Source organism: Apaloderma vittatum, unplaced genomic scaffold (genome assembly GCF_000703405.1).
Source record: "Apaloderma vittatum isolate BGI_N311 unplaced genomic scaffold, ASM70340v1 scaffold42629, whole genome shotgun sequence".
Lineage (NCBI taxonomy): Eukaryota > Metazoa > Chordata > Aves > Trogoniformes > Trogonidae > Apaloderma > Apaloderma vittatum.
Window position 1 is genome coordinate 1,456 of NW_009735521.1, and position 20,062 is coordinate 21,517.

The following is a 20,062-nucleotide window of genomic DNA, read 5'->3' on the forward strand; positions in this document are numbered from 1 at the left end:
CAATACGAGGGTGGCAAGACTTTGGAATAAATTGCCCAGAGACGTTGTGGCTGCCCCCTCCCTGGAGGTGTTCAAGGCCAGGTTGGACGGAGCCTTGAGGAGCCTGATCTAGTTGAGAGGTGTCCCTGCCCATGACAGGGAGGTCGGACTAGATGATCTCTAAGGTCCCTTCCAGCCTAGGCCAGTCTGTGATTCTATGATTTTTTTAGCTGCTAACATTATTTAATTTTACTGGAGAGTGGAACAAAACATATATTGCAGTAAAGATTATTCTTTTTTGTTGTTGTTGTTCTGTCTTGTGTTGAGCAACTAGCGTAACCATCCTGGAGGGGAGACAGGAATGATTCTCTGTACCAGGGCAAGAAGATTTCCAGTAAACGGGAGAGTATCTGTGTGAGTTGTGTCTCTGTACAGGACATGGGTGGGATTCCCTCAGGAAATCTGGTGTACAGTTCTGGTCAGCCATGTGCCCAGGTGGATTCAAGCTGGATCATCCATGTTGGGCACAGAGGCAATTGGTTATTCCCAAGTTTGACAGGGAGGTGAAGGAAGGGAAGAGAACTAGGGAGGTTAAATGATGGTATAACAAACACATAAACTAGGCTTGGTCTGCCCAGAAAATTCCTATTATTTGACAGTTGGGTGCTGAATGCCTTTTTTTTTCTTAGGGGAAGTAAAAACCCATGGAACTTTTTGAGCTGGTGATGACTTTGTAACGCAGTAGCTGTAATAAGCCCGGACAGGGTAGCATAGGCCTTTTCTCCGAGCTGTAAGCAAGTTTGTTGCTGGCGATGTTAGTTTTAGTAGTGAGACTTACAGACACCTTCAGCCTGTTCATCCTCTGCTGTGCTTTTTACAGGTGGAGTATAGGGAGATGGATGAGAGTCTCGCAAACCTGTCAGAAGATGAGTATTACTCTGAAGAAGAGAGAAATGCTAAAGCTGAGAAAGAGAAAAAGCTACCGCCACCACCTCCACCAGCTCCTGCAGAAGAAGAGAATGAAAGCGAGCCAGAGGAGCCATCTGGTGAGTAAAGGGAGACCTTCTCTGACACTACTTACCTGTTTTATTGACAGAAATTAAGTGGGGTGAGGTGCAGCAACGTGAGTCCTGTGTCTGCGTTTGATCTGGTTTTAAATGGTTTTTCTACAGTGTTGTTTGTTGGTTGTTTTTTTTTTTGCTGGCCCCATATGTGGAAGGAGGGGAAAAACACAGAAGAGCAGCCTGATGGGCATATGCGTGATCTAATTCCAAACTAAGCCAGACCTCTCCTACTAGATTCTCATGATCCCTGCTGACTTGTCTGTGGCAGCTTATTGGCCCGAGTAGCCTCTCCGGCACCTTGCTGCCACGCCTGCTTGTGTCCCAACATTTGCTTACTCCTCTGAGAGATCAGAGGTTAGATTTACGGGGCAGTTGCTCTGCAGGAGGACAGATTTAATCTATGGTGATTCCTGTGGCTTTAAACTATGACTCTAACCTCACTTGAACTGCATTACTTTCCTTATTACCCTTGACAGAGCTGCGAAGCTTCACTTTTCAGTGGAAAGGTTTTTTTTGGTCTCTCCTGTTGAGGAAGCAGCTTTTGAAGTTGATGGCTTAGCAGTAGCCTGCCCGTTCTTTACCTCTGTTGTGTTTACAGCTACCACCGTTAGTTAGGCCCAGTGTTGGGTTCTGCTCCGCTCTCTACAGAATCCTGCTTTTGCAAAGGTTGGCTGTTGGATTTCCTGAGGTGGTTTTAGACGGTAGCTGAAATCTAGTAGCTGGATTTCTGCTGGTTCGTCACTGGTGTGAATAACTCAGACGTCAGTTCTGCTGCTCTCAAGTGGGTGATTTTTGGCTGATGCTTAAGACCAATGTAAGTTTGTGGATGCTTACCTTCAGTTTCAGAAAATACATTAAAAGCTGCAGTTGTGTTTTAGCACTTGGGATTTGTCCCTGTAATCTTTCCTCATTTGCAGCTCTTGGCTTCTGGCTTGGTACAGGAATACTGAAGCTCACACACTTGACTGAAATATTTGCAATGATAAAAATCCTGCCCACACCTGGTTGTAGCTCATCTATAAAAATGGAATTTTAATAGATGTAATTAAGCAAATATTGTAAATCTACTATTTAACTTAACTTAGGCTTTGGGTTTAATCCTTCAGACCTGATATTAATACACTTTTGATATTTTTCAGGTGCCATTTTCTGCCTCTAAAAATCATTATGGAAATCAGTTTGGGGCATACTCAGTGAAGTACAGTGTTTTATCCTGTGAATGAAGAAATGTGGAACATGGGCAGTGACAGACTCGTGCTATTCTAGACACGTAGCAGTCTGTTAAGCAGTTATTCTGTGTTTAGCCATCTCAACACAGCCAATTTTAAAACAGGCCATGTCTGGTTGCCTAGAAATAAGTAGATTTCAGGTCATCATATTCTTTTTCCATTCCTAGAAGTCCTGTGATATGCATGAAACAAAGAGGGAGGGAGATGACAAGTTTTCAGTTGTCATTCCGTAGCTAGTCTTGCTGTATTTTTAAAGGCTTTCGAAACTGGTGGATCTGTGGGCGTCAAGAGAATCGGGTCACGTTGCGCTGGCTGTTAAAGTCTGTTCGAAGTTCCGATTCAAACAGCTGTTAGCAGGAAGAGGCAAGGAGTCTGCTGCATACAGCAGCAGTGTTTGTAATTGAGGTTTTTCCCTTCCTGTCACTCATTTGAAGCAAAAATACTTGCTCAGTAAGAAATACTAAATAGGACAGTAATACTAGAGCAGGATCACCTATTGAAGATTTCACAAAATACAGAAAGTTAGCTTGTGTATTACCGTTCATTTTAATTGCAGACCGTAATACCGGTGTGTTTAAAGCCCACAAAACCAGAGTTAATGTGGTAGAGGTGTAGAGCTGTCATGGTGTAGGTTATGGCCTTTTGTGTTGAGAGGCCCAACTGTGCAAACTTACAAGTCGAAGAGCGGGAGTCGCTGGCGCTTCCTTGGTCTGTCCTCCCGGCTGGGTTCCAGCGATGCCACTGGAGGTCCCGGCGAAGCGCTGGCCGCCTGGGGGTGGCCTGGGCTCACGTGTTCGGCTGTGGGCAATTCCAGATGTTTTGGCTGTGTGCAGTGCTGCAGTCTGTGTTTGCAAGATTTACTGCATGTTCTGGCTGAGCAGTTTTAAAAGGCGTAACAGTGTTTCATTATTAAGATAAGATTCAAGTGTCTCTCCTCTTTTTTACTCAAGAAATGTTGACTGAGAGCAAAAAGCCTCCAAACTTACTTCCCAGTACTGAATGACATTTGTGTTCTTGTCTGCCAGTATCACTTTGGAAATTAAGGAGCTTGCTTCTTTCGATTTTTCTCCTCTAAGGATCTCTCTTGTTTGCCCTTACCAAATTGGATTTTCATTTTTATAGCTTTCTGAAGACTTTCTTTATCAGCTCCTGGAGTCTTTAGTTTTGTCACTGTTCTTGCTTTGTGGTGCCACAGCCTTATCTTTCTAGCTGCTACTTTCCAAGAAAGTGTGAGACTGAATATGATCCAGATTAATGTCAAACAGTCAGACTTAGTGGTGCTCTCTCTGTCTTTCATCTGTCTTGTCTGTTTTCCCAATGGAATTCAGTACTCAGTGGTAATCGTGTGCCGCTCGTCTTTACTGAAGACAGCGGATGATTGTATGGAGAGGACTCCTCTGTAGATCTTCCTGATTGTTGTTCAGCCCATGGTCCATGATTCTGTTGCCTTGAAAGTTTCAGAAGATTTTGCTCTTGCAGCTGTTGTGTTCAGCTGCGATAACGTGCTGTTAACGTGGATGAGCAGTTTGCTTGTTGCTCTCTCCGATGCAGCTGGACCACGACTTTCTTGCCGGGGAGGAGAGGCAGTCTGCACTGGCGAGCCTCGCTTCCGCACTGCTGTGCTCAGAATGGGAAGCCTTTAGAACTGTGTCGGAGCAAGCAATAATAATGATGCTTTGTTTTGACCTAACGTTGAGAACAGTTCAGCTGCTTATTAATAGAAGAGGAAAATATTAATTTGATTTTGTAAATAAACAGAGAGCAATTTTGTCCCCTCTGCTCTTTGTCAGTGCTAGTTCAGGGTAATGGCAGCATCTTTTCCATTTCTTAACTTACAGAAGGCACAAGTGGAACTCTTCCTGCAAATTCACAGCCCGTGCTGGCATGTACATATTAATATGCGAGTTGTGTTAGTCTCTTCCAGAATGGAAGCAGGTCTTGTAATGTTCCCAGCAAAATACAGTATTTGCAGCGTAGGTGGAGGGAGGAATTTTCTCATGCTATTTCAGATACAGTAGTTCATTGAATCCCAGCTCGGGGATTTCCAAGGCTTGTCAAAATAGAATTCTTTGTCATGGTCTCTCTTCTGAGTTTTTGAACTTCCCTTCTGGTAGACTGAATATATAAAAGTACTGTTGCTTCTCTGCTGTAGCTGAGTGCAAATGGCTTTATTGTTTTGGTTCCTATTTTATTTTACATGTAGATGTGTAATGTTACAACCTTTCAGATGTTCATCCAGATTCTTGAAGTATGAAAACATTTCTTTTACTTTTTGTGTCTGGCTTTAGTGCTTAAATTTGTAGTTCAAATTCGATTCTTTTAAGTTAATGTATCCCTTAAGAGCCTCACATTAAGTTCCCGGAAAATTGTCCCCCCGATTCCAAACTCTGGAGAGTAACCTTAAGAGTCTTGTGTTCAGCCTCACGTCAGACCTTACTTTCACCTGGTTGGAGGTGACACCTTGAACAGTTGTGCTCTAGGAAGTTCCATGTCCTACCTTGCCCTCAGCAGTTTGTTTCGGTGGCGTTTTGTTTGGATTTTAGTCATCACCCACTTTGTCGACTACTGGATCACTGGATTTGAAGGAGCCTGGGCAGAGGACCAGCCAACCGAGCTGGAGACGAGACTTCAGGCAAACATCTGGCTGGGGAAGACTATAGCTGACGAGCTAAACTCGGAGCTGGCGTCTGCTGTGAAGGTCAGCAGTGTGCAGGGGCACCTGGAGTAGCTCTGCTCCTGCAGACACCGCAGCTCTGTGCTGGAAATGCTCGGCTCCTGGCTGTGTTGTCATCCTGCCGGGGCTGCCGCTCAGGACGTGCATGCTGGCTTAGGTCGTTTTGAGACTTCCTCAGGTCTTCTAGATGAGTGCTTTGCCTTGCCTCGTGTTTCCAGCTCTTGCTACATAGAAAGACCGACATCTTTCCGTGCTGGGTGTTGATCACGTTGCTGATCAGTGGCATTGACGTGTGCTTGGATACAAACGTGGTGTTAGCATGTTAGAACGTTGCTGGTCTGTCGGGAACACGAGGAAGCCAAAATAAGTGATCTGAGCCTTTCAAAAAAAGTTCTGTCATCAAGCTTCAAGGAAGGGTTTGTGGCAAAACAAAAGAACAGGCTCTCTTGAAGAGACTCTTCAGAATGATTCAGACTATGCCATTGCTTGTGGGGAGACTCAGGAGTACCAGGGACAAGATTTTGGAAGTCTGCTGGTTTGAGATCCGTAGAACCTGATGGTATCCATCCACCAGATCTTGGCAGTAAGAAATGTAATCTTATTATTCAAATCTGAGCAGTTAATGAAGTTGATCATAAGTATTTGGCCACCGGGAATACTACGTGTTGTGTGCTTCTTTATTTCCCATAAAGCCTGCTGTAAAGCGTTCCAGTAACACGGTTTACACTTCAGAAGGCCACAGTTTGGTGCCCTGAACCTAGGTTCCAGAAGATGGGATTCTCAGAAAATGGGTTTAGTTAGTTGGTGAAATTTAATACCTAAAACGCCAACTGCCGGGCCTTTATGTCCAGTATGGTTTAACTTATGGAGTAAGGTCCCTGAGTTCTCCTCTTTCCTTCCACAGGGCAAGCAGGAGGACTTCAAGACGACAATTCTGGAGGGTATGGAGACGGCCAAGCATCAGGTGAGGGTGGCGTTTGATGCTTGCCACTTAGTAGCAAGAGCCGCCAAGTTAGGGATTGATGCTTGCAAGTGCGCATGGGTGTGGTTGTCCAGACCTTTAGAAGGAGATGCAGGAGTTGTGTACCCACCTGTTAAAAAAGTGAGAGGTGTTTTCAGCTGAGGTCTGTACCACCTGCGGAAAAGGACGCTGACTTACGTTGAAATACCTCAGGCCGATCTCTCATCCCTCCGCTCCTCTCCATCTTCAGAGGAGCCCAAATGTGCAGAAAGATATTTCTTCTAGTCAGTTTTTACCACCTAGAATGACACAGAAATCCTGGGCTTCAGCACAGTAGACCTTTTTTCTAATTTGCTGAAGGAGTCTGGTTTTGCTCCTTTGTTTTTGTTTTTTTTTCTTTTGAAAGGGTTTGTGTCTGAGCTGTGTGACAGTGGTTAGCCCAGGAGATTCCTCTGCTGGCAGCACACTGGACTGTGAATTGCATTCGCCATCGGACCGAAGTCCTCGTGCTAGCTGTGTGCTCTTGCTGCTTGTTTCATAGAGGTGGTGTCTACTCTTAAGTACTTGGAGTGCTGCTACTGAAAATCTTCCTCCAGCTCTGCCGCTTCCGCTCTCACTCAGGGATTGAGAATTAGAGGGTTAAGCAAAGGAGTTGAAGGCTCCAGAATCTGTTCTGTACCTCCAAGTTGCTCTTTTTGAACGAAATACGTAACTTGAGGATATTCACCTGAGAGCACATTCTTGCTGTTCTGAGTAAATGAGCATAGTTATGTTTTGGGTCTTACTACTTGCAGAGAATTTCTGTAGATATGGGGCTTAAGGATGCCTGCTTTTTTTCTTAGGCAAGTATTGGCTGTTTGGAAATTCTGTATATTTTTGCATTTTATGTATATGCTGAGTGTATGCCATAGCAGTTATCCGATTCAGCAGCCAAATAACTGTCCTTCAGAGTGTTTTTCATCTGCAGGTATTTCGGGAAGTCTTTAAATGAACAGCATCCCTCAACATTTCTTCTGTGGGGAGGAAGACAGTACATGCTTTATCGCGTTAGCTGCTGGTGTTGGACGCCGCGCAGTGGCGAGTGTGTGTGCAGTGGGTGTGAGGAGACAAGGGGCCGCTCTGGGCAGAGCCCTTCCTGCAGTCCCTGCGGAGTTGCCTGCCCAAGGAAGGCACGTGGAGCTCTGAGCTGGGGCTTGGCCCTTCCCTTCCACAAAGCAGAAGCAGTAAGGGTGTGGGCTGCTGGTGATTTAATCAACCTGGAAGAGATTTTGCTTTGAGCTGCGTAGTTGCAGAGGTAAATTCAAGGACATTTAATTCCTCTAAGATCTTCTGGTGGCTGGACCACGTAAAACAGTATCTTTGCTAATAACAGTTGGGCTTTTTCTAAGTTCAGGGGTTTTTTTTTTCCATGTACCAGTGCTCATCTGGAGATACCCCAACATTTTAGTTTTAACAACAAAAATCTCCACCTTGGAGTTCTTTTCAAGGCACTTTCTCTGGCTTCTTGTTTTAAATGGATCAAAAAGCTTTTCAAGAAACTGGCGAGTTGCCTTAAATCCATGTGACCAAGAGCTTCCTGGTAGCGTATCGCTGTGCCACAGCCAACGCTTTTTAGCCAATATCCGGAGGAGGCGTGCTAGTTCTAGCAGAAGTAAGTGGAAGTTTGGTTCAGCGTTTCAAATCTTCAGCTGGCCGTTCTCAGAGCTGTGCTGCTGAGCTTTTCCCAACCCCTGATGATCTGGTTAACAGCAGTCAAGTACCGGAGAGTTGTAACTTTGGTTCGGGTTACACGTGCAGTTGCACAGTTTGTATTTTAGCAGGTGCGTTCGTTTGTAGGTGTTTGCACTGCTGGTCGAGCGTTGGACTGAAGGGCGGCAGAAGGGCCAGGGGATGGTTGTTACAGGAGAAGCGGATGTTCTAGCAGAGCTACAGGTTTCTATTCCGTAGCCAAATGTTAGTGGCAAGAAGCATTGTGGACGTGTTGACTTTTCCTGTTGGTTTCATTTTAGATTCTTGCAGTGCTCTGTAGCCTCTGTTACTGCTTTGCTCTTGTGGTAAAATTTCTGTAAACGATTCTAGACAGTTTGCTTTACCTTGAGTCAGCAGACAGTTAGATCTTCTAATCTTTTGTTGTGAATGAATTTGTTTAGCTTCACAGCCGTTTCCTTGCTGATTTTTTTTTTTTTTTGCTTCGTCTTTGAGATGTAAAAATTCTTGGAAGTTAAAAGTGTGTGTGATTGCACCAGAATTAAAGAAGAGAATTCCACTCCCCAGCCAAGTGACGTGTACCTCTGCGCATGAACTTCAAACTTTCAAAAAGTTGTCTTGGTTAGTGTAACACACTGCAAGCTTATCTTTTCTTTGAAAATTATTCCAGTTTCAGCAAATGATCTTGATCGTCCTGCGTTACTTGTGGGGTTTTTCCCCTCCTTTTGGATGCATTGGCTTCTACCTGTCCAGATTGAATGTCCGCTCCTCTGTCTGTCCTGATCTTCCTAGGACATAAAAGATGTAGATTGTTCTTGCTATATTTCACATCTTTTTGCTTGCTGTGCCTGCAAGATCTGCTTGCTGCACTCTCCTTGTGCTCTAGCACTTTATGCAGCTGTGTCTTGGTTAGTTACTGTATATGTGGTGTAACATCCAAGTGAGACTGAGGAGTGTAGGGGACATAACTGCTGTTACTGCGTTGCCGGTGTGTGGCTGGCTGGCAGCGCAGGTGCCTTTATGAATGAAGTCTGGCCATGGAGAAAATGCCTCCTGCACGTGCTCAGCGGTGGTCTTCTACCTGTGGAGTGGTTAAAAGGAGAAACTGGAAATCTGTCGTTGTTGATTGTAGGCAGCGCTTGGGGACACAGCAAAAGCAGCAGTAGGGCTGTATTTCATTGCCCTGCCTGTTGTGACTACAGAGAATGTGCAAGAGGAGTTGTGAAGATGGGTTCCTCTAGCCTGAGGAGTTCAGCGCAAGGGAAACCTTGAAAAGCAGGCGAGAGGCTGTGGGCGTTGTGCTTGCCTGGCATAGATCGTTGGGCTTTGAACGGGCTGCAAAATGGTTTTTGTGTTCTGGCAGAAACTGGAAACCATGCAAACGAAGAATGGCATCTAAAGCAGTTACATGTTACAGATATATAACATAATATTATTGCTGCGTACCCCTGCCCCCCTTTCAGGTGTTTGGGGTGCTTTTGTCCCCCTCCCTGCGCCGTAGTATAGCTTTCTCATTAATGCTAGGTAATGATACCTGTCATTCAAAGAATTGTTGCCCTGGGAACCTGCGTGTCTTGCAGAAGTAAGTAAAAGGGCTAAATGAAAGCATGCCCTGAAATCAGCCACAGTACCCTCTGGTGGCTCGATGCACTGGCTGGGATGGGTTGTGTAAGCTCCTTATTTAGCAGCTGCTTTTGCAGTGCCTGTAGACAACTTGTCTTTCTGTTGTAGGTGTGGAGGGTGCAGCTTTCCAGAGTAGACTGCCACATGACCGTATGACATCTCAAGAAGCTGCCTGCTTCCCTGATATAATCAGTGGGCCACAGCAGACCCAGAAGGTGTTTCTGTACATCAGGAACCGCACCGTAAGTTTATTGTAAAAGTATTGATGAAAAAAGATAGAACGTGTCTGCCTTCCAAAGATGTTTTGACAGTTACCGTATCTAGCAGTTAGTAGATTTTCATTTTTTTCAGACAGCAGGGTTTCACTTCTGACATCCTGTCATGCTCTGAGTTGCTAAGGAATGTGTTATCCGGATCTCAACAGAGGCAGTGTGAAGAATCTGTAATATGTTTACAACATCCGAAACAGGGTTATAAGAACCACCAAAACTGCATGATTCGGCAGATACAGCTTTTAGAAAGTAAACAAGCAGAAAGGTGGTGTGAATGTTCTATTACTTGGTCTCAGCTTAAAGAAGTCTCTGTAGAATACTTAAAAATAGTATTCAAACGAAGCTGTTGTTGCTTGGAATAAGGTAAACCTCGGCTTTTTTTTTATTTTGCTGGGCATTCGTTTGCTGCAATACTGAGAGGCCAAGCCATATTCCCACAACAGAGCTGTTACTCTGACATCTTTGATTTCGTAAAAGAAACTCTTAACGTTTAAGAACTGAAACTCTACTTCTGAATGTTTGTAGCCTTTCTATCCAGTTCAAAACTTCCATGGACTTAAAATATAGAAAGGAAAGGCAACAGTAAAATAATGCCTTGGGCAGTTCACTCACTCGAGTTCAAAGAAGCATGCCTGAAGTTGAAATCATGGTAAAACTTACCCAGTACTATCATGTTTTGCAGGTGGTGCTTTTAAATAGTGACAATGGGTTTAGTTTCCACAGCACACATGCAGGGTTCATGGTTTTCTCCTGTACTTAAGAAAAGAGTGTTTGAGACAACTTAAGTCACGTTAGAAAACTTAACACTAGGAAAAGAAAAAAAAAATTGAGAATTGCTTTGTTACCATAGTTTAGAGAGAAAACACTTTGTGCTATTCATTTTTTTCCCCACAGACTTAAGATGATCGAGGTAAGTCACAGTGTATAACCGAGGTAGCACCCGATGCTCAGTGACTTAAAGAAGGTGTTCAGAATTTATGTTAAGACCGTGACTTTTGCTATTCCTGTGAAATCTCCCTTTAACCTAAGTTGTAACCTTTAGAATGTCACGTAAAAACAGACCAAGGCAAGCCAAAACATTTGAAAAACAGGTTGCTCAGAAGGTATCCTGAGTAATCCTTTCACAAACAACGTTAGAAGCAGAAAAAAAGCCTTTCACTGAAACTAATAAATGTCTGTAGAAAAACTACATTGTTGGGCCTTTTTTGCTGGAGAGGGAAGTTCCTGAGCAGGAATCCTTTTCCAGGGAAGACTTGAGAGAGGCTCCCCCAGTCGGGCTGGCAGAGGGCACAGAACAGCAAACAGGGGGAGGAACTGGCGGTGGGCGAGCTGTGCCCTGCGGCGTGCGGCGTGCCTGCACAGCTGGCACAGCTCCAGGGCAGTTAGAAATCCTGAAGGTGATTCTGTGATTCTAAACACCCGGAGTTCCCAGAGGGTGGGGAAGTTGGACTCGTAACTCTGATATTTCCAATTTGCCTGGTTACAAATAGCATCAAGAATTGAATGAATGACTGGGAAGCAAAACCGTATTTTGGAAGGTTTTTGGAAGTCGTCATTTACAGTCCACTCGACTTCTTCAAAAGACTCAGGGTGAGCGGAGGAGATCCACTTCCCATGATCTGCGTGAATCCTCTCCTCCCTCAAAAAACCCCAACAAAACAATCCAAACAAACCCAGACAGTAAAAGCTCTTGCTAAGTTGCTGTTGGTTAAAGCAGATTGAGAAAATTTACAAAGCAGAGTGTAGGATCAGTGATCTGGTGGGGCAGTGCAGGGCAGCTGTGGCCTGATGCCTTTAAAATCTTCTAATGCCTACACTGTTCTGCGTATTTGTAGAGGGTCTAAAAATCAGAATTCCTAAAAAAAAATAATCGTTTGCTGCACATACCAAATTCTTTTAGGTAGTAAAATGGAGACTACAAAAGACTAAGACTTGTGAGTAACTGGATGATAATATAGATTATTTTTCAAGTAAATTAATGTGAATAATGTAAGTAATTTTATATATAGTGTATAGAAAATTATATATAAAAAATATGGATTGTGGGCTTTGCACTCTTGAAGCTGGGAATGGAATCTTAGCACTGCGGTTTGTAGTAGTCCAAAATGGATGGTTCCACGCTCAGAAATGGTCAGAAAGAACATTGGTAAAAATTACTTGGAAAAGGAGTAGAAGAAAGTGCAGCACTACAGATGAAGTTTGCCTCAAGTGGCTTCCCAAATTACGTGGAAATTCTTTTTTAATATTTCCTTTTCATTACACTTCTATAATTTCTGCTTTAATTTGGTGTCTGGAGCTGTGAAGTTTGGTAGTGCAGGTGTCAGGAACTTCCCAGCTAAATGACTAGTTCTGGAACGTAAGTGGTGTGGAGGTGCTGTGTAGGATCTACACCTCGGCACGACAGAGTAAAACTTGTGTATTAACTGTTGCCATCCACGCCACGAGGGCAACACAGCTGTGTTTCTGTATTCTCTGCTTTTCTTTCGGCATGAAGTGACATAATTAATGTTTCACAGGTAGATCTTCCTGCTTGGTTTTCAAACTGTAACTGTCCTCTGCGTGTTCTTTCTCGTGCAGACGTGGCCGGTGTAGTCTGTGGTGGTGTCTTAGATCAGTGAGGGTGGGTTAGATATAAATAAATGGATTAGAGATAAATAAACTTCAGATGACAAGTACTTGTGTGACTATTATAAAAATAAAGTGAAATCTGATGCCAGAGTCCCATGCTGGCTGATGACGCATGCCTGATTAAAACCCCACGCACCTCAGTGTTCTGCGTTTTCCGGGTGGTCGCTTTTGTTCGTTCCGTGTGTGTTCACTCGGGTGGGTGGTCGGGAGATTGGGAGCTTGGTGCATCTCCACGCGTTTGAAGTGGTGGTGCAGGAGGTTGCAGTGGGCTGCCGTGCACCTCGAAGGACACGGGGAGGTGACGTTCAGCTTGAGTAGCGCTGCCGAAGCTGAACTTGTTTGAGTTCATCATCTCCTGAGTGTTTGGCAACAAGCGCCTATGTGGAAAACCCCTCGTTGCTCCGCTTCGTATAATGTGTCTTGTTGTTTGTTTAAATGCAGCTGCAGCTCTGGTTGGATAACCCAAAGATCCAGCTGACATTTGAGGCAACTATCCAACAATTAGAAGCTCCTTATAATAGTAAGTCAAGTCTTCTACTGCCCAAACCGTTGCTGTGCGGATCATTGCTATTCTTTATCAGTTTTGGTTGGGGAAAAGCTGCTCAGAATCAAGAGGGTGCTTCACATGTGTCCTTTTGTTAGTGGAGCCCCGTAAGGCCTCCTGAACACGGTGGGATATTGCAGCATCCTCGGGTTTCAGTTTTGGCTGGTGCAGAAGTATATCCCTAGAGTATTCAAAAAATCAAGTGAAAGGTTGGGTTGCTAAAGAAGTGTCCTGGGAGTGAGTTTGCATGCAGTTCAAGGTTTGCTACGTGGTGGTTTGCAGCCCTGAGATTTTCTTAATCGTAAGCTTTTTAGGAGGCAATAAAAAGTTGCTTAAGACTTGAACAGATTGGCCATGATGACAGAAAGCAATGAAAGAGGGAGAAGTTACTTCTTGCTGACCTAGGCCATCCTGCCCTTCTCGAAAAATATCCTCATAAACTGGAAGCGGGTGGATGGGAGCCATAAAGAAAAAAAAAATTAAAGAAGAAAATAATGCTCAAATAAATGCAGATACACTGTCAAGTATTGCAAAGTAGTGAGTTACTGTGTTTGTAAACAGTAAAATGAGATTTCCGTGCTCCGGTAGTGGGTTGGCTTAATCACTTTACAGTTCTCTGTAAAGCTGCCTGGATCCCTGCGGTCGGTTCCAGAGCAGGTGTTGTTCCCCCTGGGTAGATAGAATGCCCTGCACAGCCCGGCCGGGGGCGTGCAGAGCTGCAGAACGGCTTGGGGTCTCCAGAAAACTTACCTTCAGCTGTCTTCGAGAAGATGGGTTCTTCAGTAAGGCAGCTGGGGGTGCAGAATGTGTTCAGTCTGTGGTGCTGCTGTGAATAATTGAAACCATTTTCATTTTTTAGGTGATACAGTGCTCGTTCACAGAGTGCACAGCTATCTGGAGCGCCATGGTCTAATCAACTTTGGCATCTACAAACGAGTGAAGCCCCTTCCAAGTAGGAAAATTGAAGGTTTTTTTTCTAGTTGGAGTGTTGATTTGTTGTTTTATGATTTCTTCGGACAAATTTTTGAGTGCTTTTGCTTTCAGGATTCTGGTGCTGAGAAAATAAAAAGAAACTGGAAAGCTCTCTGGTGGTAGATGTTAATACTTTTAATTTTGGTATGGAGAAGCCACATGTGTAACTTTGAGAGGGGAAAATACTTGCAGATCTTCCGTAGGTCACAGTTTAATGAGTTCTCTTTGTTCCTCGTTGGAGTAGCAACAGACAGAAGAGCAGTGCTATATTTACATGTGTTACATATGCTTGTAACATGCTTGGATTTTGCAAGTGCTAAACCTGTCCTTTCTAGGTTTTATTCTTCTGGGGCAGAAAGAAATCAAATCAGTTTCTTGTTCAAATGATTCTCCTTCACAAGTATTTTTCCTGTTCTCTTCCTAGTCACAGAGGCACTACCGGTGTACCTGTCTCATTAAAAAAAAATAATTGTAAAGTGTTTTACTGCTGCTGTATTATGTACATAATTACTTCAGTTACTTCTTTTTGTGGCTATTTGCTTTTTGAAAGAGTTTGTTTTGTCAGAACTAGCGGTTAGAAGGAAGCCGTTTTTTGTTCTTGATGTCTCTTAAACTCAACTTTAATGTGCCCGCTGACGATGCAGTGACACACACACAGCCTGTAGCTTGTTTTTCCCTTTCTTTAGCCAAGAAGACTGGAAAGGTGATCATTATTGGCTCTGGAGTCTCTGGGTTGGCAGCAGCTCGCCAGTTGCAGAGTTTTGGAATGGACGTCACTGTTCTGGAAGCCAGGGTATGAACTTTCTGCACTGTTCTACTGCTGCACCGACACTGAGCCAGTGCCCGCGGTCAGGTCTGGCCCCAGGCCAGGGGTCGCAGCCCCATGCCCGGGCTGGGTGAGCTTCCTCGTCCTCGTGTCCTCCTGCTGAGAGGCAGCCGGGCTGCAGTGCTCCTGCTGATTCGGCCCTTCAAAAAAAATATCTGTTAACGCTTTCCTGGGTTAACCCGACTCTGCAGTCAGGTGCCAGTGTCGTTCGCTTGCCCCAGGAACAGACTGCTATCTTAGTCCTTTCATAATTTGGAACTGATTTTTCACTGGAAAGCAGAATTCCATTTCAAGAACTTACCCGTTAGCTAGAATCATTGTTTGAAATTGCCATATAACATCAGGCAGGATATTTTTGTGGCACTTTTTAAGTCTACATTAATTCTTTACATGTTTATTACTGTGTCCTTAACAGATGCTTTAAAGTTACATTAAGCTACACTTTGTGATGCACGAATTAGCTAATTGTTCTTCCAGTAATAAATATTGTATCCAGCCCTTAGTGGAATCTCCCTTTTTTCTTTTTCTTTTTTTCTTTTTTATTATTAAGTTGAAGGGGTTTTTTATATAATCTAATCAACTGAGACCAGCTTGATAGTCATTTAAAATAAATAAATCCATTGACCAGTGACATTGGAATTGATCTTTTGTTTTCCTGACTTCATTTTGTTCGTATATTTACTTGTGCCACTTTTCTAGCACAGATTAATAATCTGCTGTAGTTTTTTGTTAGCATAATGTTCGAGGCTCTTAATTTTGCTACTCCTGCCCTTGCTGGCAGGGAGCGAGAGCTGCTGGCTCTGTGCTTCACGGGCTCCCTGGCGCTAGAGCGAAGGAGAGCACAACCAGCTCATTTAGGGGGCTCTTGGGGCTTTGGGGTTTTGGTCATTGGGTTTTGGGGTTCTTTGAAGCTGCAAGAAAGAGATCCATCCTATAACCTGGGTTTTGTTACGTGGATCTTTGTTATAACGATTACATAGGTCTAGCAAGAGGCTATTTTAAAATAATACACAATGTTTCTCCAGAGGTTTTTATCTAGGCTGCCACATCTCTTCTTCTGTGTGTTTTTTTATTTTTAAGGCTGTCTGGTGTTTTCCCACAGTAGGATTTCAGTAATTCAGATTATTCAGAAAAGAATTCCATTCTTTTTCTGTAACTTTTAGACTATTAGCTTACGTGCTTCTGAATTGCCAGTTTAATTAATAAAAATCAAACTTTACATTTTTATATGAATTTCTGACTCTTTGGAGTCTTTGCCTGAATATAATTGATGTTTTTCTCTGATATCTTCCTCCTAGCTAGACTGAGAGTAAAGTGGCTTTTTTTTCCCCACTTACTGAATTTAAAGTGGTAGGAAAATAAACATTGTCCTTAAGTAGTGTATATGCCAAGAAAATCAAATATTTTTTCCTGCTTCTGGGCTGTAGATTCATGGTTATCTTCTTGATTGATAGCTGGCTTTTCATGGAGAGCAGCATAATTGGCTGATGGGTTGAATAACCTTAAGATTAACTTTTTTCAAGCCCAGTTGAATCATTTCCTATATAGATAGCTCTTGGATTTTGTGAGAGGAAGAAATCTAACTCAACCTACCCATGGACAAGGAAGGGCTGATTTTAGAATCACGGTAGATCCCACTCTAGACATAGTTAAATCTGTCCAAATCAGGTTAGGAATCTTTTCTTTTTTTTTTTCTTTTTTTTTTTTTTTAAAAAAAAAATCCCTCAAACATTTTATTCCTTAACTGAGGCAAATTAATTGACCAGGTGTTTGATTGCAGAGGCTCTTGGGGAAGCATACATCCTATTTATTGAACCTTTGGATAAGAGAATACTTGTACCATGTTCTGTAGAAGTTCACTGGTTGTATGTCAGTGGGATGTGTTGCCAGATGTTACTGAAGATTTAATGTGTATTGTGCTTTTAAAAGGACCGAGTAGGAGGAAGAGTTGCTACCTTTCGCAAAGGGAACTATGTTGCTGATCTAGGAGCAATGGTAGTAACAGGACTTGGTAAGTTTTTCAAGATAAAAAGGAGTGAGGAGGAAAATTGTGGGTCAAGATGTTACAAACCTGAAACCTTGCTATTCCTTTCATAGCCGAAATAATAGTGTACTTTTCGCTATTAAAAGGTAGATGTTCTAGTTCAGCCTCCTTGGCTGTTAGCATTTTTCATCGGTAAATGCTCAGAGCAGACAGCAGCCCACGCTGAAACCTGGTACCGCAGCTCACACGGGTCACTGAAGCCATCCAGGTGCTTGTCATGTCATCGCGCTGTTGTGAATCCATTCTCTCCCAGTTTGCTTGTGCTTGGTGGAATTCTTTGCTCTTTCCTTGGCACACTCTCCTCTCGTGTCTCTTCCTTTAAGTTCCTGGCTGAGCAAGTCATTCTGAGCTGCCTTACCCTGAGTTCGGGTCCATCTCGGTAACTCTCTTAGTTGTTGCCTTGGATCTTCCAAAGTATGAGCTGAACTTGAACGTGGAGAAGCAGGAGTGTGGTGAAGGGATTAGTTGAGCGGTGAAGAGCAAAGTAAATAAGAGCAGACAAAGGACAAAGTTAGAAGATGGGAGAGACCCCAAAGAGATGGAAGATAGTTTTTCAGTTACCCAGAGGGGGAAAAAAGGAGGAGCGTGAACGAAGAGCAGAGCCATTCTACAGAGAAATCTTTAAAAAGTCAGGATTTAAACCCCAGAAGATCTTTCTCCAAGAGATTTCAAAAATAATTGTAAAAATAATGGCAAACAAGCCATATTTCTCCTTGTTCAGTGCTGGTTTATGGGACAGCATTGGTTATTGATACTGGTTACTCTGCTAAGAAGGGCAGGTTCTTAGCGTGGGATGCCTTCAGTAATGCAGTGAAATGATAACATATTAAAACCTACAAACCTGAGTTGTACCAACTGCCAAACCTTGGTGTCTGTCTGGTGGTTAGTCTTTCTTAAGTTGCATGCAGAAACTGTTGCCATACGAAGAGCGTTGAAGTTGCTCAGTCCTGGTAAAACAGATTTCGGGTTGCCTAGTGATAGACTGCAAGGTTTGTACATTTAATTCATTATGGGTGCTTCCAAAAGAATCTCCCCTTTGCCTTGAATGAGGCAGGACATGCTGTGGAGTAAGAAAGTTTTCTGTAGTGAAGGGCATCCTTCGTATTCCTGGATCTGGAAGGGGTGTGAGGAGGGAACACCACTGAAGGGGGGGAGCTTGTGGTTCAGAAAATGGAAAGACTGAAGTTACGGGACCTTTTCTAGTTTTGTTAGGAAACTGGAAGAACTGGAATTTTTAGTAGATTGTTGAACGCGAAACATGAACTTACTTAGACTTACTTCAGAGCTGTGTTGTGCTTGTTCAGCCGCCTCTGGAAAGACAGGAAGGTATTGGGGTGGCTGAACTTGCGCCTCTTATTTGGGTTGAGTTTGACTGGGTTGCAGAGTCGGAGAACGTGAGGAAGCTGAGTCTGACAGACTTTTCCCAAAGTCGATTTCTATGTTGCCTCTCCTCTGTGCCATTTCCCATTTGTGTCCATTCTTTTCCTTTACTTTGCTGTACTTACAGAGAGGCTTTGGGTGTTTGGTGATTCTGAATATTTCAAGTAGGTGCTTTCTGCCTTTCTCATGTTTCTGCATGGAATCTCCTAGATTTTCTAATCTGTTCAGTTACATGTCGTCCAGGTACAGTTGGTGTGTGTGGTTCATCTTCTGAGGTTGTATTCACTAATGTCACTTCCACTAAATTTTTAGGGCCCAAGTTCTTCGAGTTCCTTCCTCCGGTCACCACACTTCCAAAAGCTCCCCAAGTGCCTGTGCAGCTATGGGAGCTTTCCTGAGCTTTTCAGACACAAACGTTTTGAGGGTGTGTTTGTAGCTATAAACTCTGATTCGAACTAAGGTTGCTGCCAGTGCCGCCCTAGGACTCTGCTTTTATAATCAGCCCTCTTTGTATACTGGCTTTTAAGTGCTGGGCAGGGGGGTTTGTTGGTTTTTTGTTTGTTTTTCATAACCTTGTTGCAAGAATTGCTGTGAAGAGTAGACATTTGACAGTGTTACACCGCTTCACCGGAATGCATTTTGCACTGGAGTCGCTGTGTTTAGTCTTTGAAATAGCTTTAACTGTGGAATTTTTATTTGCTTGCAGACGAACTTTGCCAGAGTGCTCTGTTAACTCTACAAAATGTTTTCTAGGAGGAAATCCCATGGCTGTGGTCAGCAAACAAGTAAATATGGAATTGGCCAAGATCAAACAGAAATGCCCGCTTTATGAAGCAAATGGACAAGCTGTAAGTCTGATACGATTTTCACGAGCCTTTTTTAAAACAAGAATATCTCGCCTGTCTTTTTTCCCGGGCTGTTGGTATAGCAGGAGAGAGCTTCCAGGGAGAGGGGTAGTGAAAGGATCTGTCCCTTTTTAAGCTGTGTAGTGATATTGTAGCATATCTGCTCCCATCTTCTAAAACCTGTTCTTTGCACGTGATTTTTCTAACTTTGAATTTCAGAGGTTTTGTGGAAGCTGATTTCCTGTTTGTTCTCCCCAAATTTGTTACTGCTTTTTCTTACATGATTGTCTCTCGTTCCTCTTTGAAACAATTCTGTGTCGTGCTGGCAGTCTAGCTTTTGTTGTTGCTGCTACTCCTTTTAGCTAAAATTAGCTCATTCTGACTGTTCCACTAACATGTTGCTTTTTAAAGGATTAAGTAGCCGATACCAGGTGGCTGAATGCATGCAGCAGTTTAGCAAAAATATTCTAGGGCTGGGATTCACAAACTTAGCTTTATTTCCATCTCCTTGACAGAGAGCTGTTAGAGAAAGAAATGATAGATCATATTTTCATGCTGAATCTCACACATGTATTGACTGGAAGCGTTCCAGCCTCCTGGATCTTAAAACGTGGTACTAAGAGGGACTTCTGAAAGAAGACAGATAAGGATCCTGAGCTTCTTGCTAGAGGCCTGGAAAAGTGATCCTTGGCACAAATCTGTTGTAACCTGGCACCTGCAGCTTTTCCTGCTGCACGGGAGTGAATAAGGTGGTGCAGCAAACTCCGAGGAAGCGTTGTAATCAGTTCTAGGGCTCAGTCTGCTCTGGGGTGTGAGGCTGGTCCCGCGGGCAGCATTCTTGCTCTGCACTGGGCGTTCCCCCTTGCCAGCTGTTTTCAGCATCTGCCCAAGTAATGCTTCAGTGTCTTGCAGTTGGGGCAGATATATCCCTGTGTGATTTGGAGACTCCCCCTGTTATCACCATCCAATAAAACACACAGGCCAGCTACTCTGAGCTTTAGACCCTGCTTTTGTTGGCTCAGCAAGCGCTGTGATGCCTGTAGCTTGACCACACAGCTGGTGCCCACTCCTTTCTGTTCCCAGTACGAAGCAGCTCCATCACCTGCATCCAGCTGAGCCCCTGGGGCATATGCAGCTGCTGTGCTCCAGGAATTTCTCTTGCTCATCACACAGACACTTACAAAAGAAGCCAAGGGGGATGGTGTGTTTGCCTGAAAAGGAGTATTCCCTCTGATTACTCTGTAGGGTTTCCTGTACTGCATTCAAATGCTGTTTATCCTAGGAGAATCACAGAATGTTGGGGATTGGAAGGGA

At 43.7% G+C, this 20,062-nt stretch overlaps 1 protein-coding gene across 1 annotated transcript; it reads left to right on the forward strand.

Moving 5' to 3' along the window:
- Positions 1–863: 863 nt before the first annotated feature.
- On the forward strand, positions 864–18,751 carry LOC104279342 (lysine-specific histone demethylase 1A-like; the record flags this gene model as incomplete). The annotated part of the gene is made up of 8 exons (XM_009876595.1): positions 864–1,025; positions 5,851–5,910; positions 9,346–9,479; positions 12,579–12,657; positions 13,541–13,633; positions 14,340–14,446; positions 16,409–16,490; positions 18,657–18,751. Coding segments are annotated over exons 1-8 (801 nt in total), but the record flags the coding sequence as incomplete, so codon positions are not given.
- Between the last annotated feature and the right edge of the window lie 1,311 nt (positions 18,752–20,062).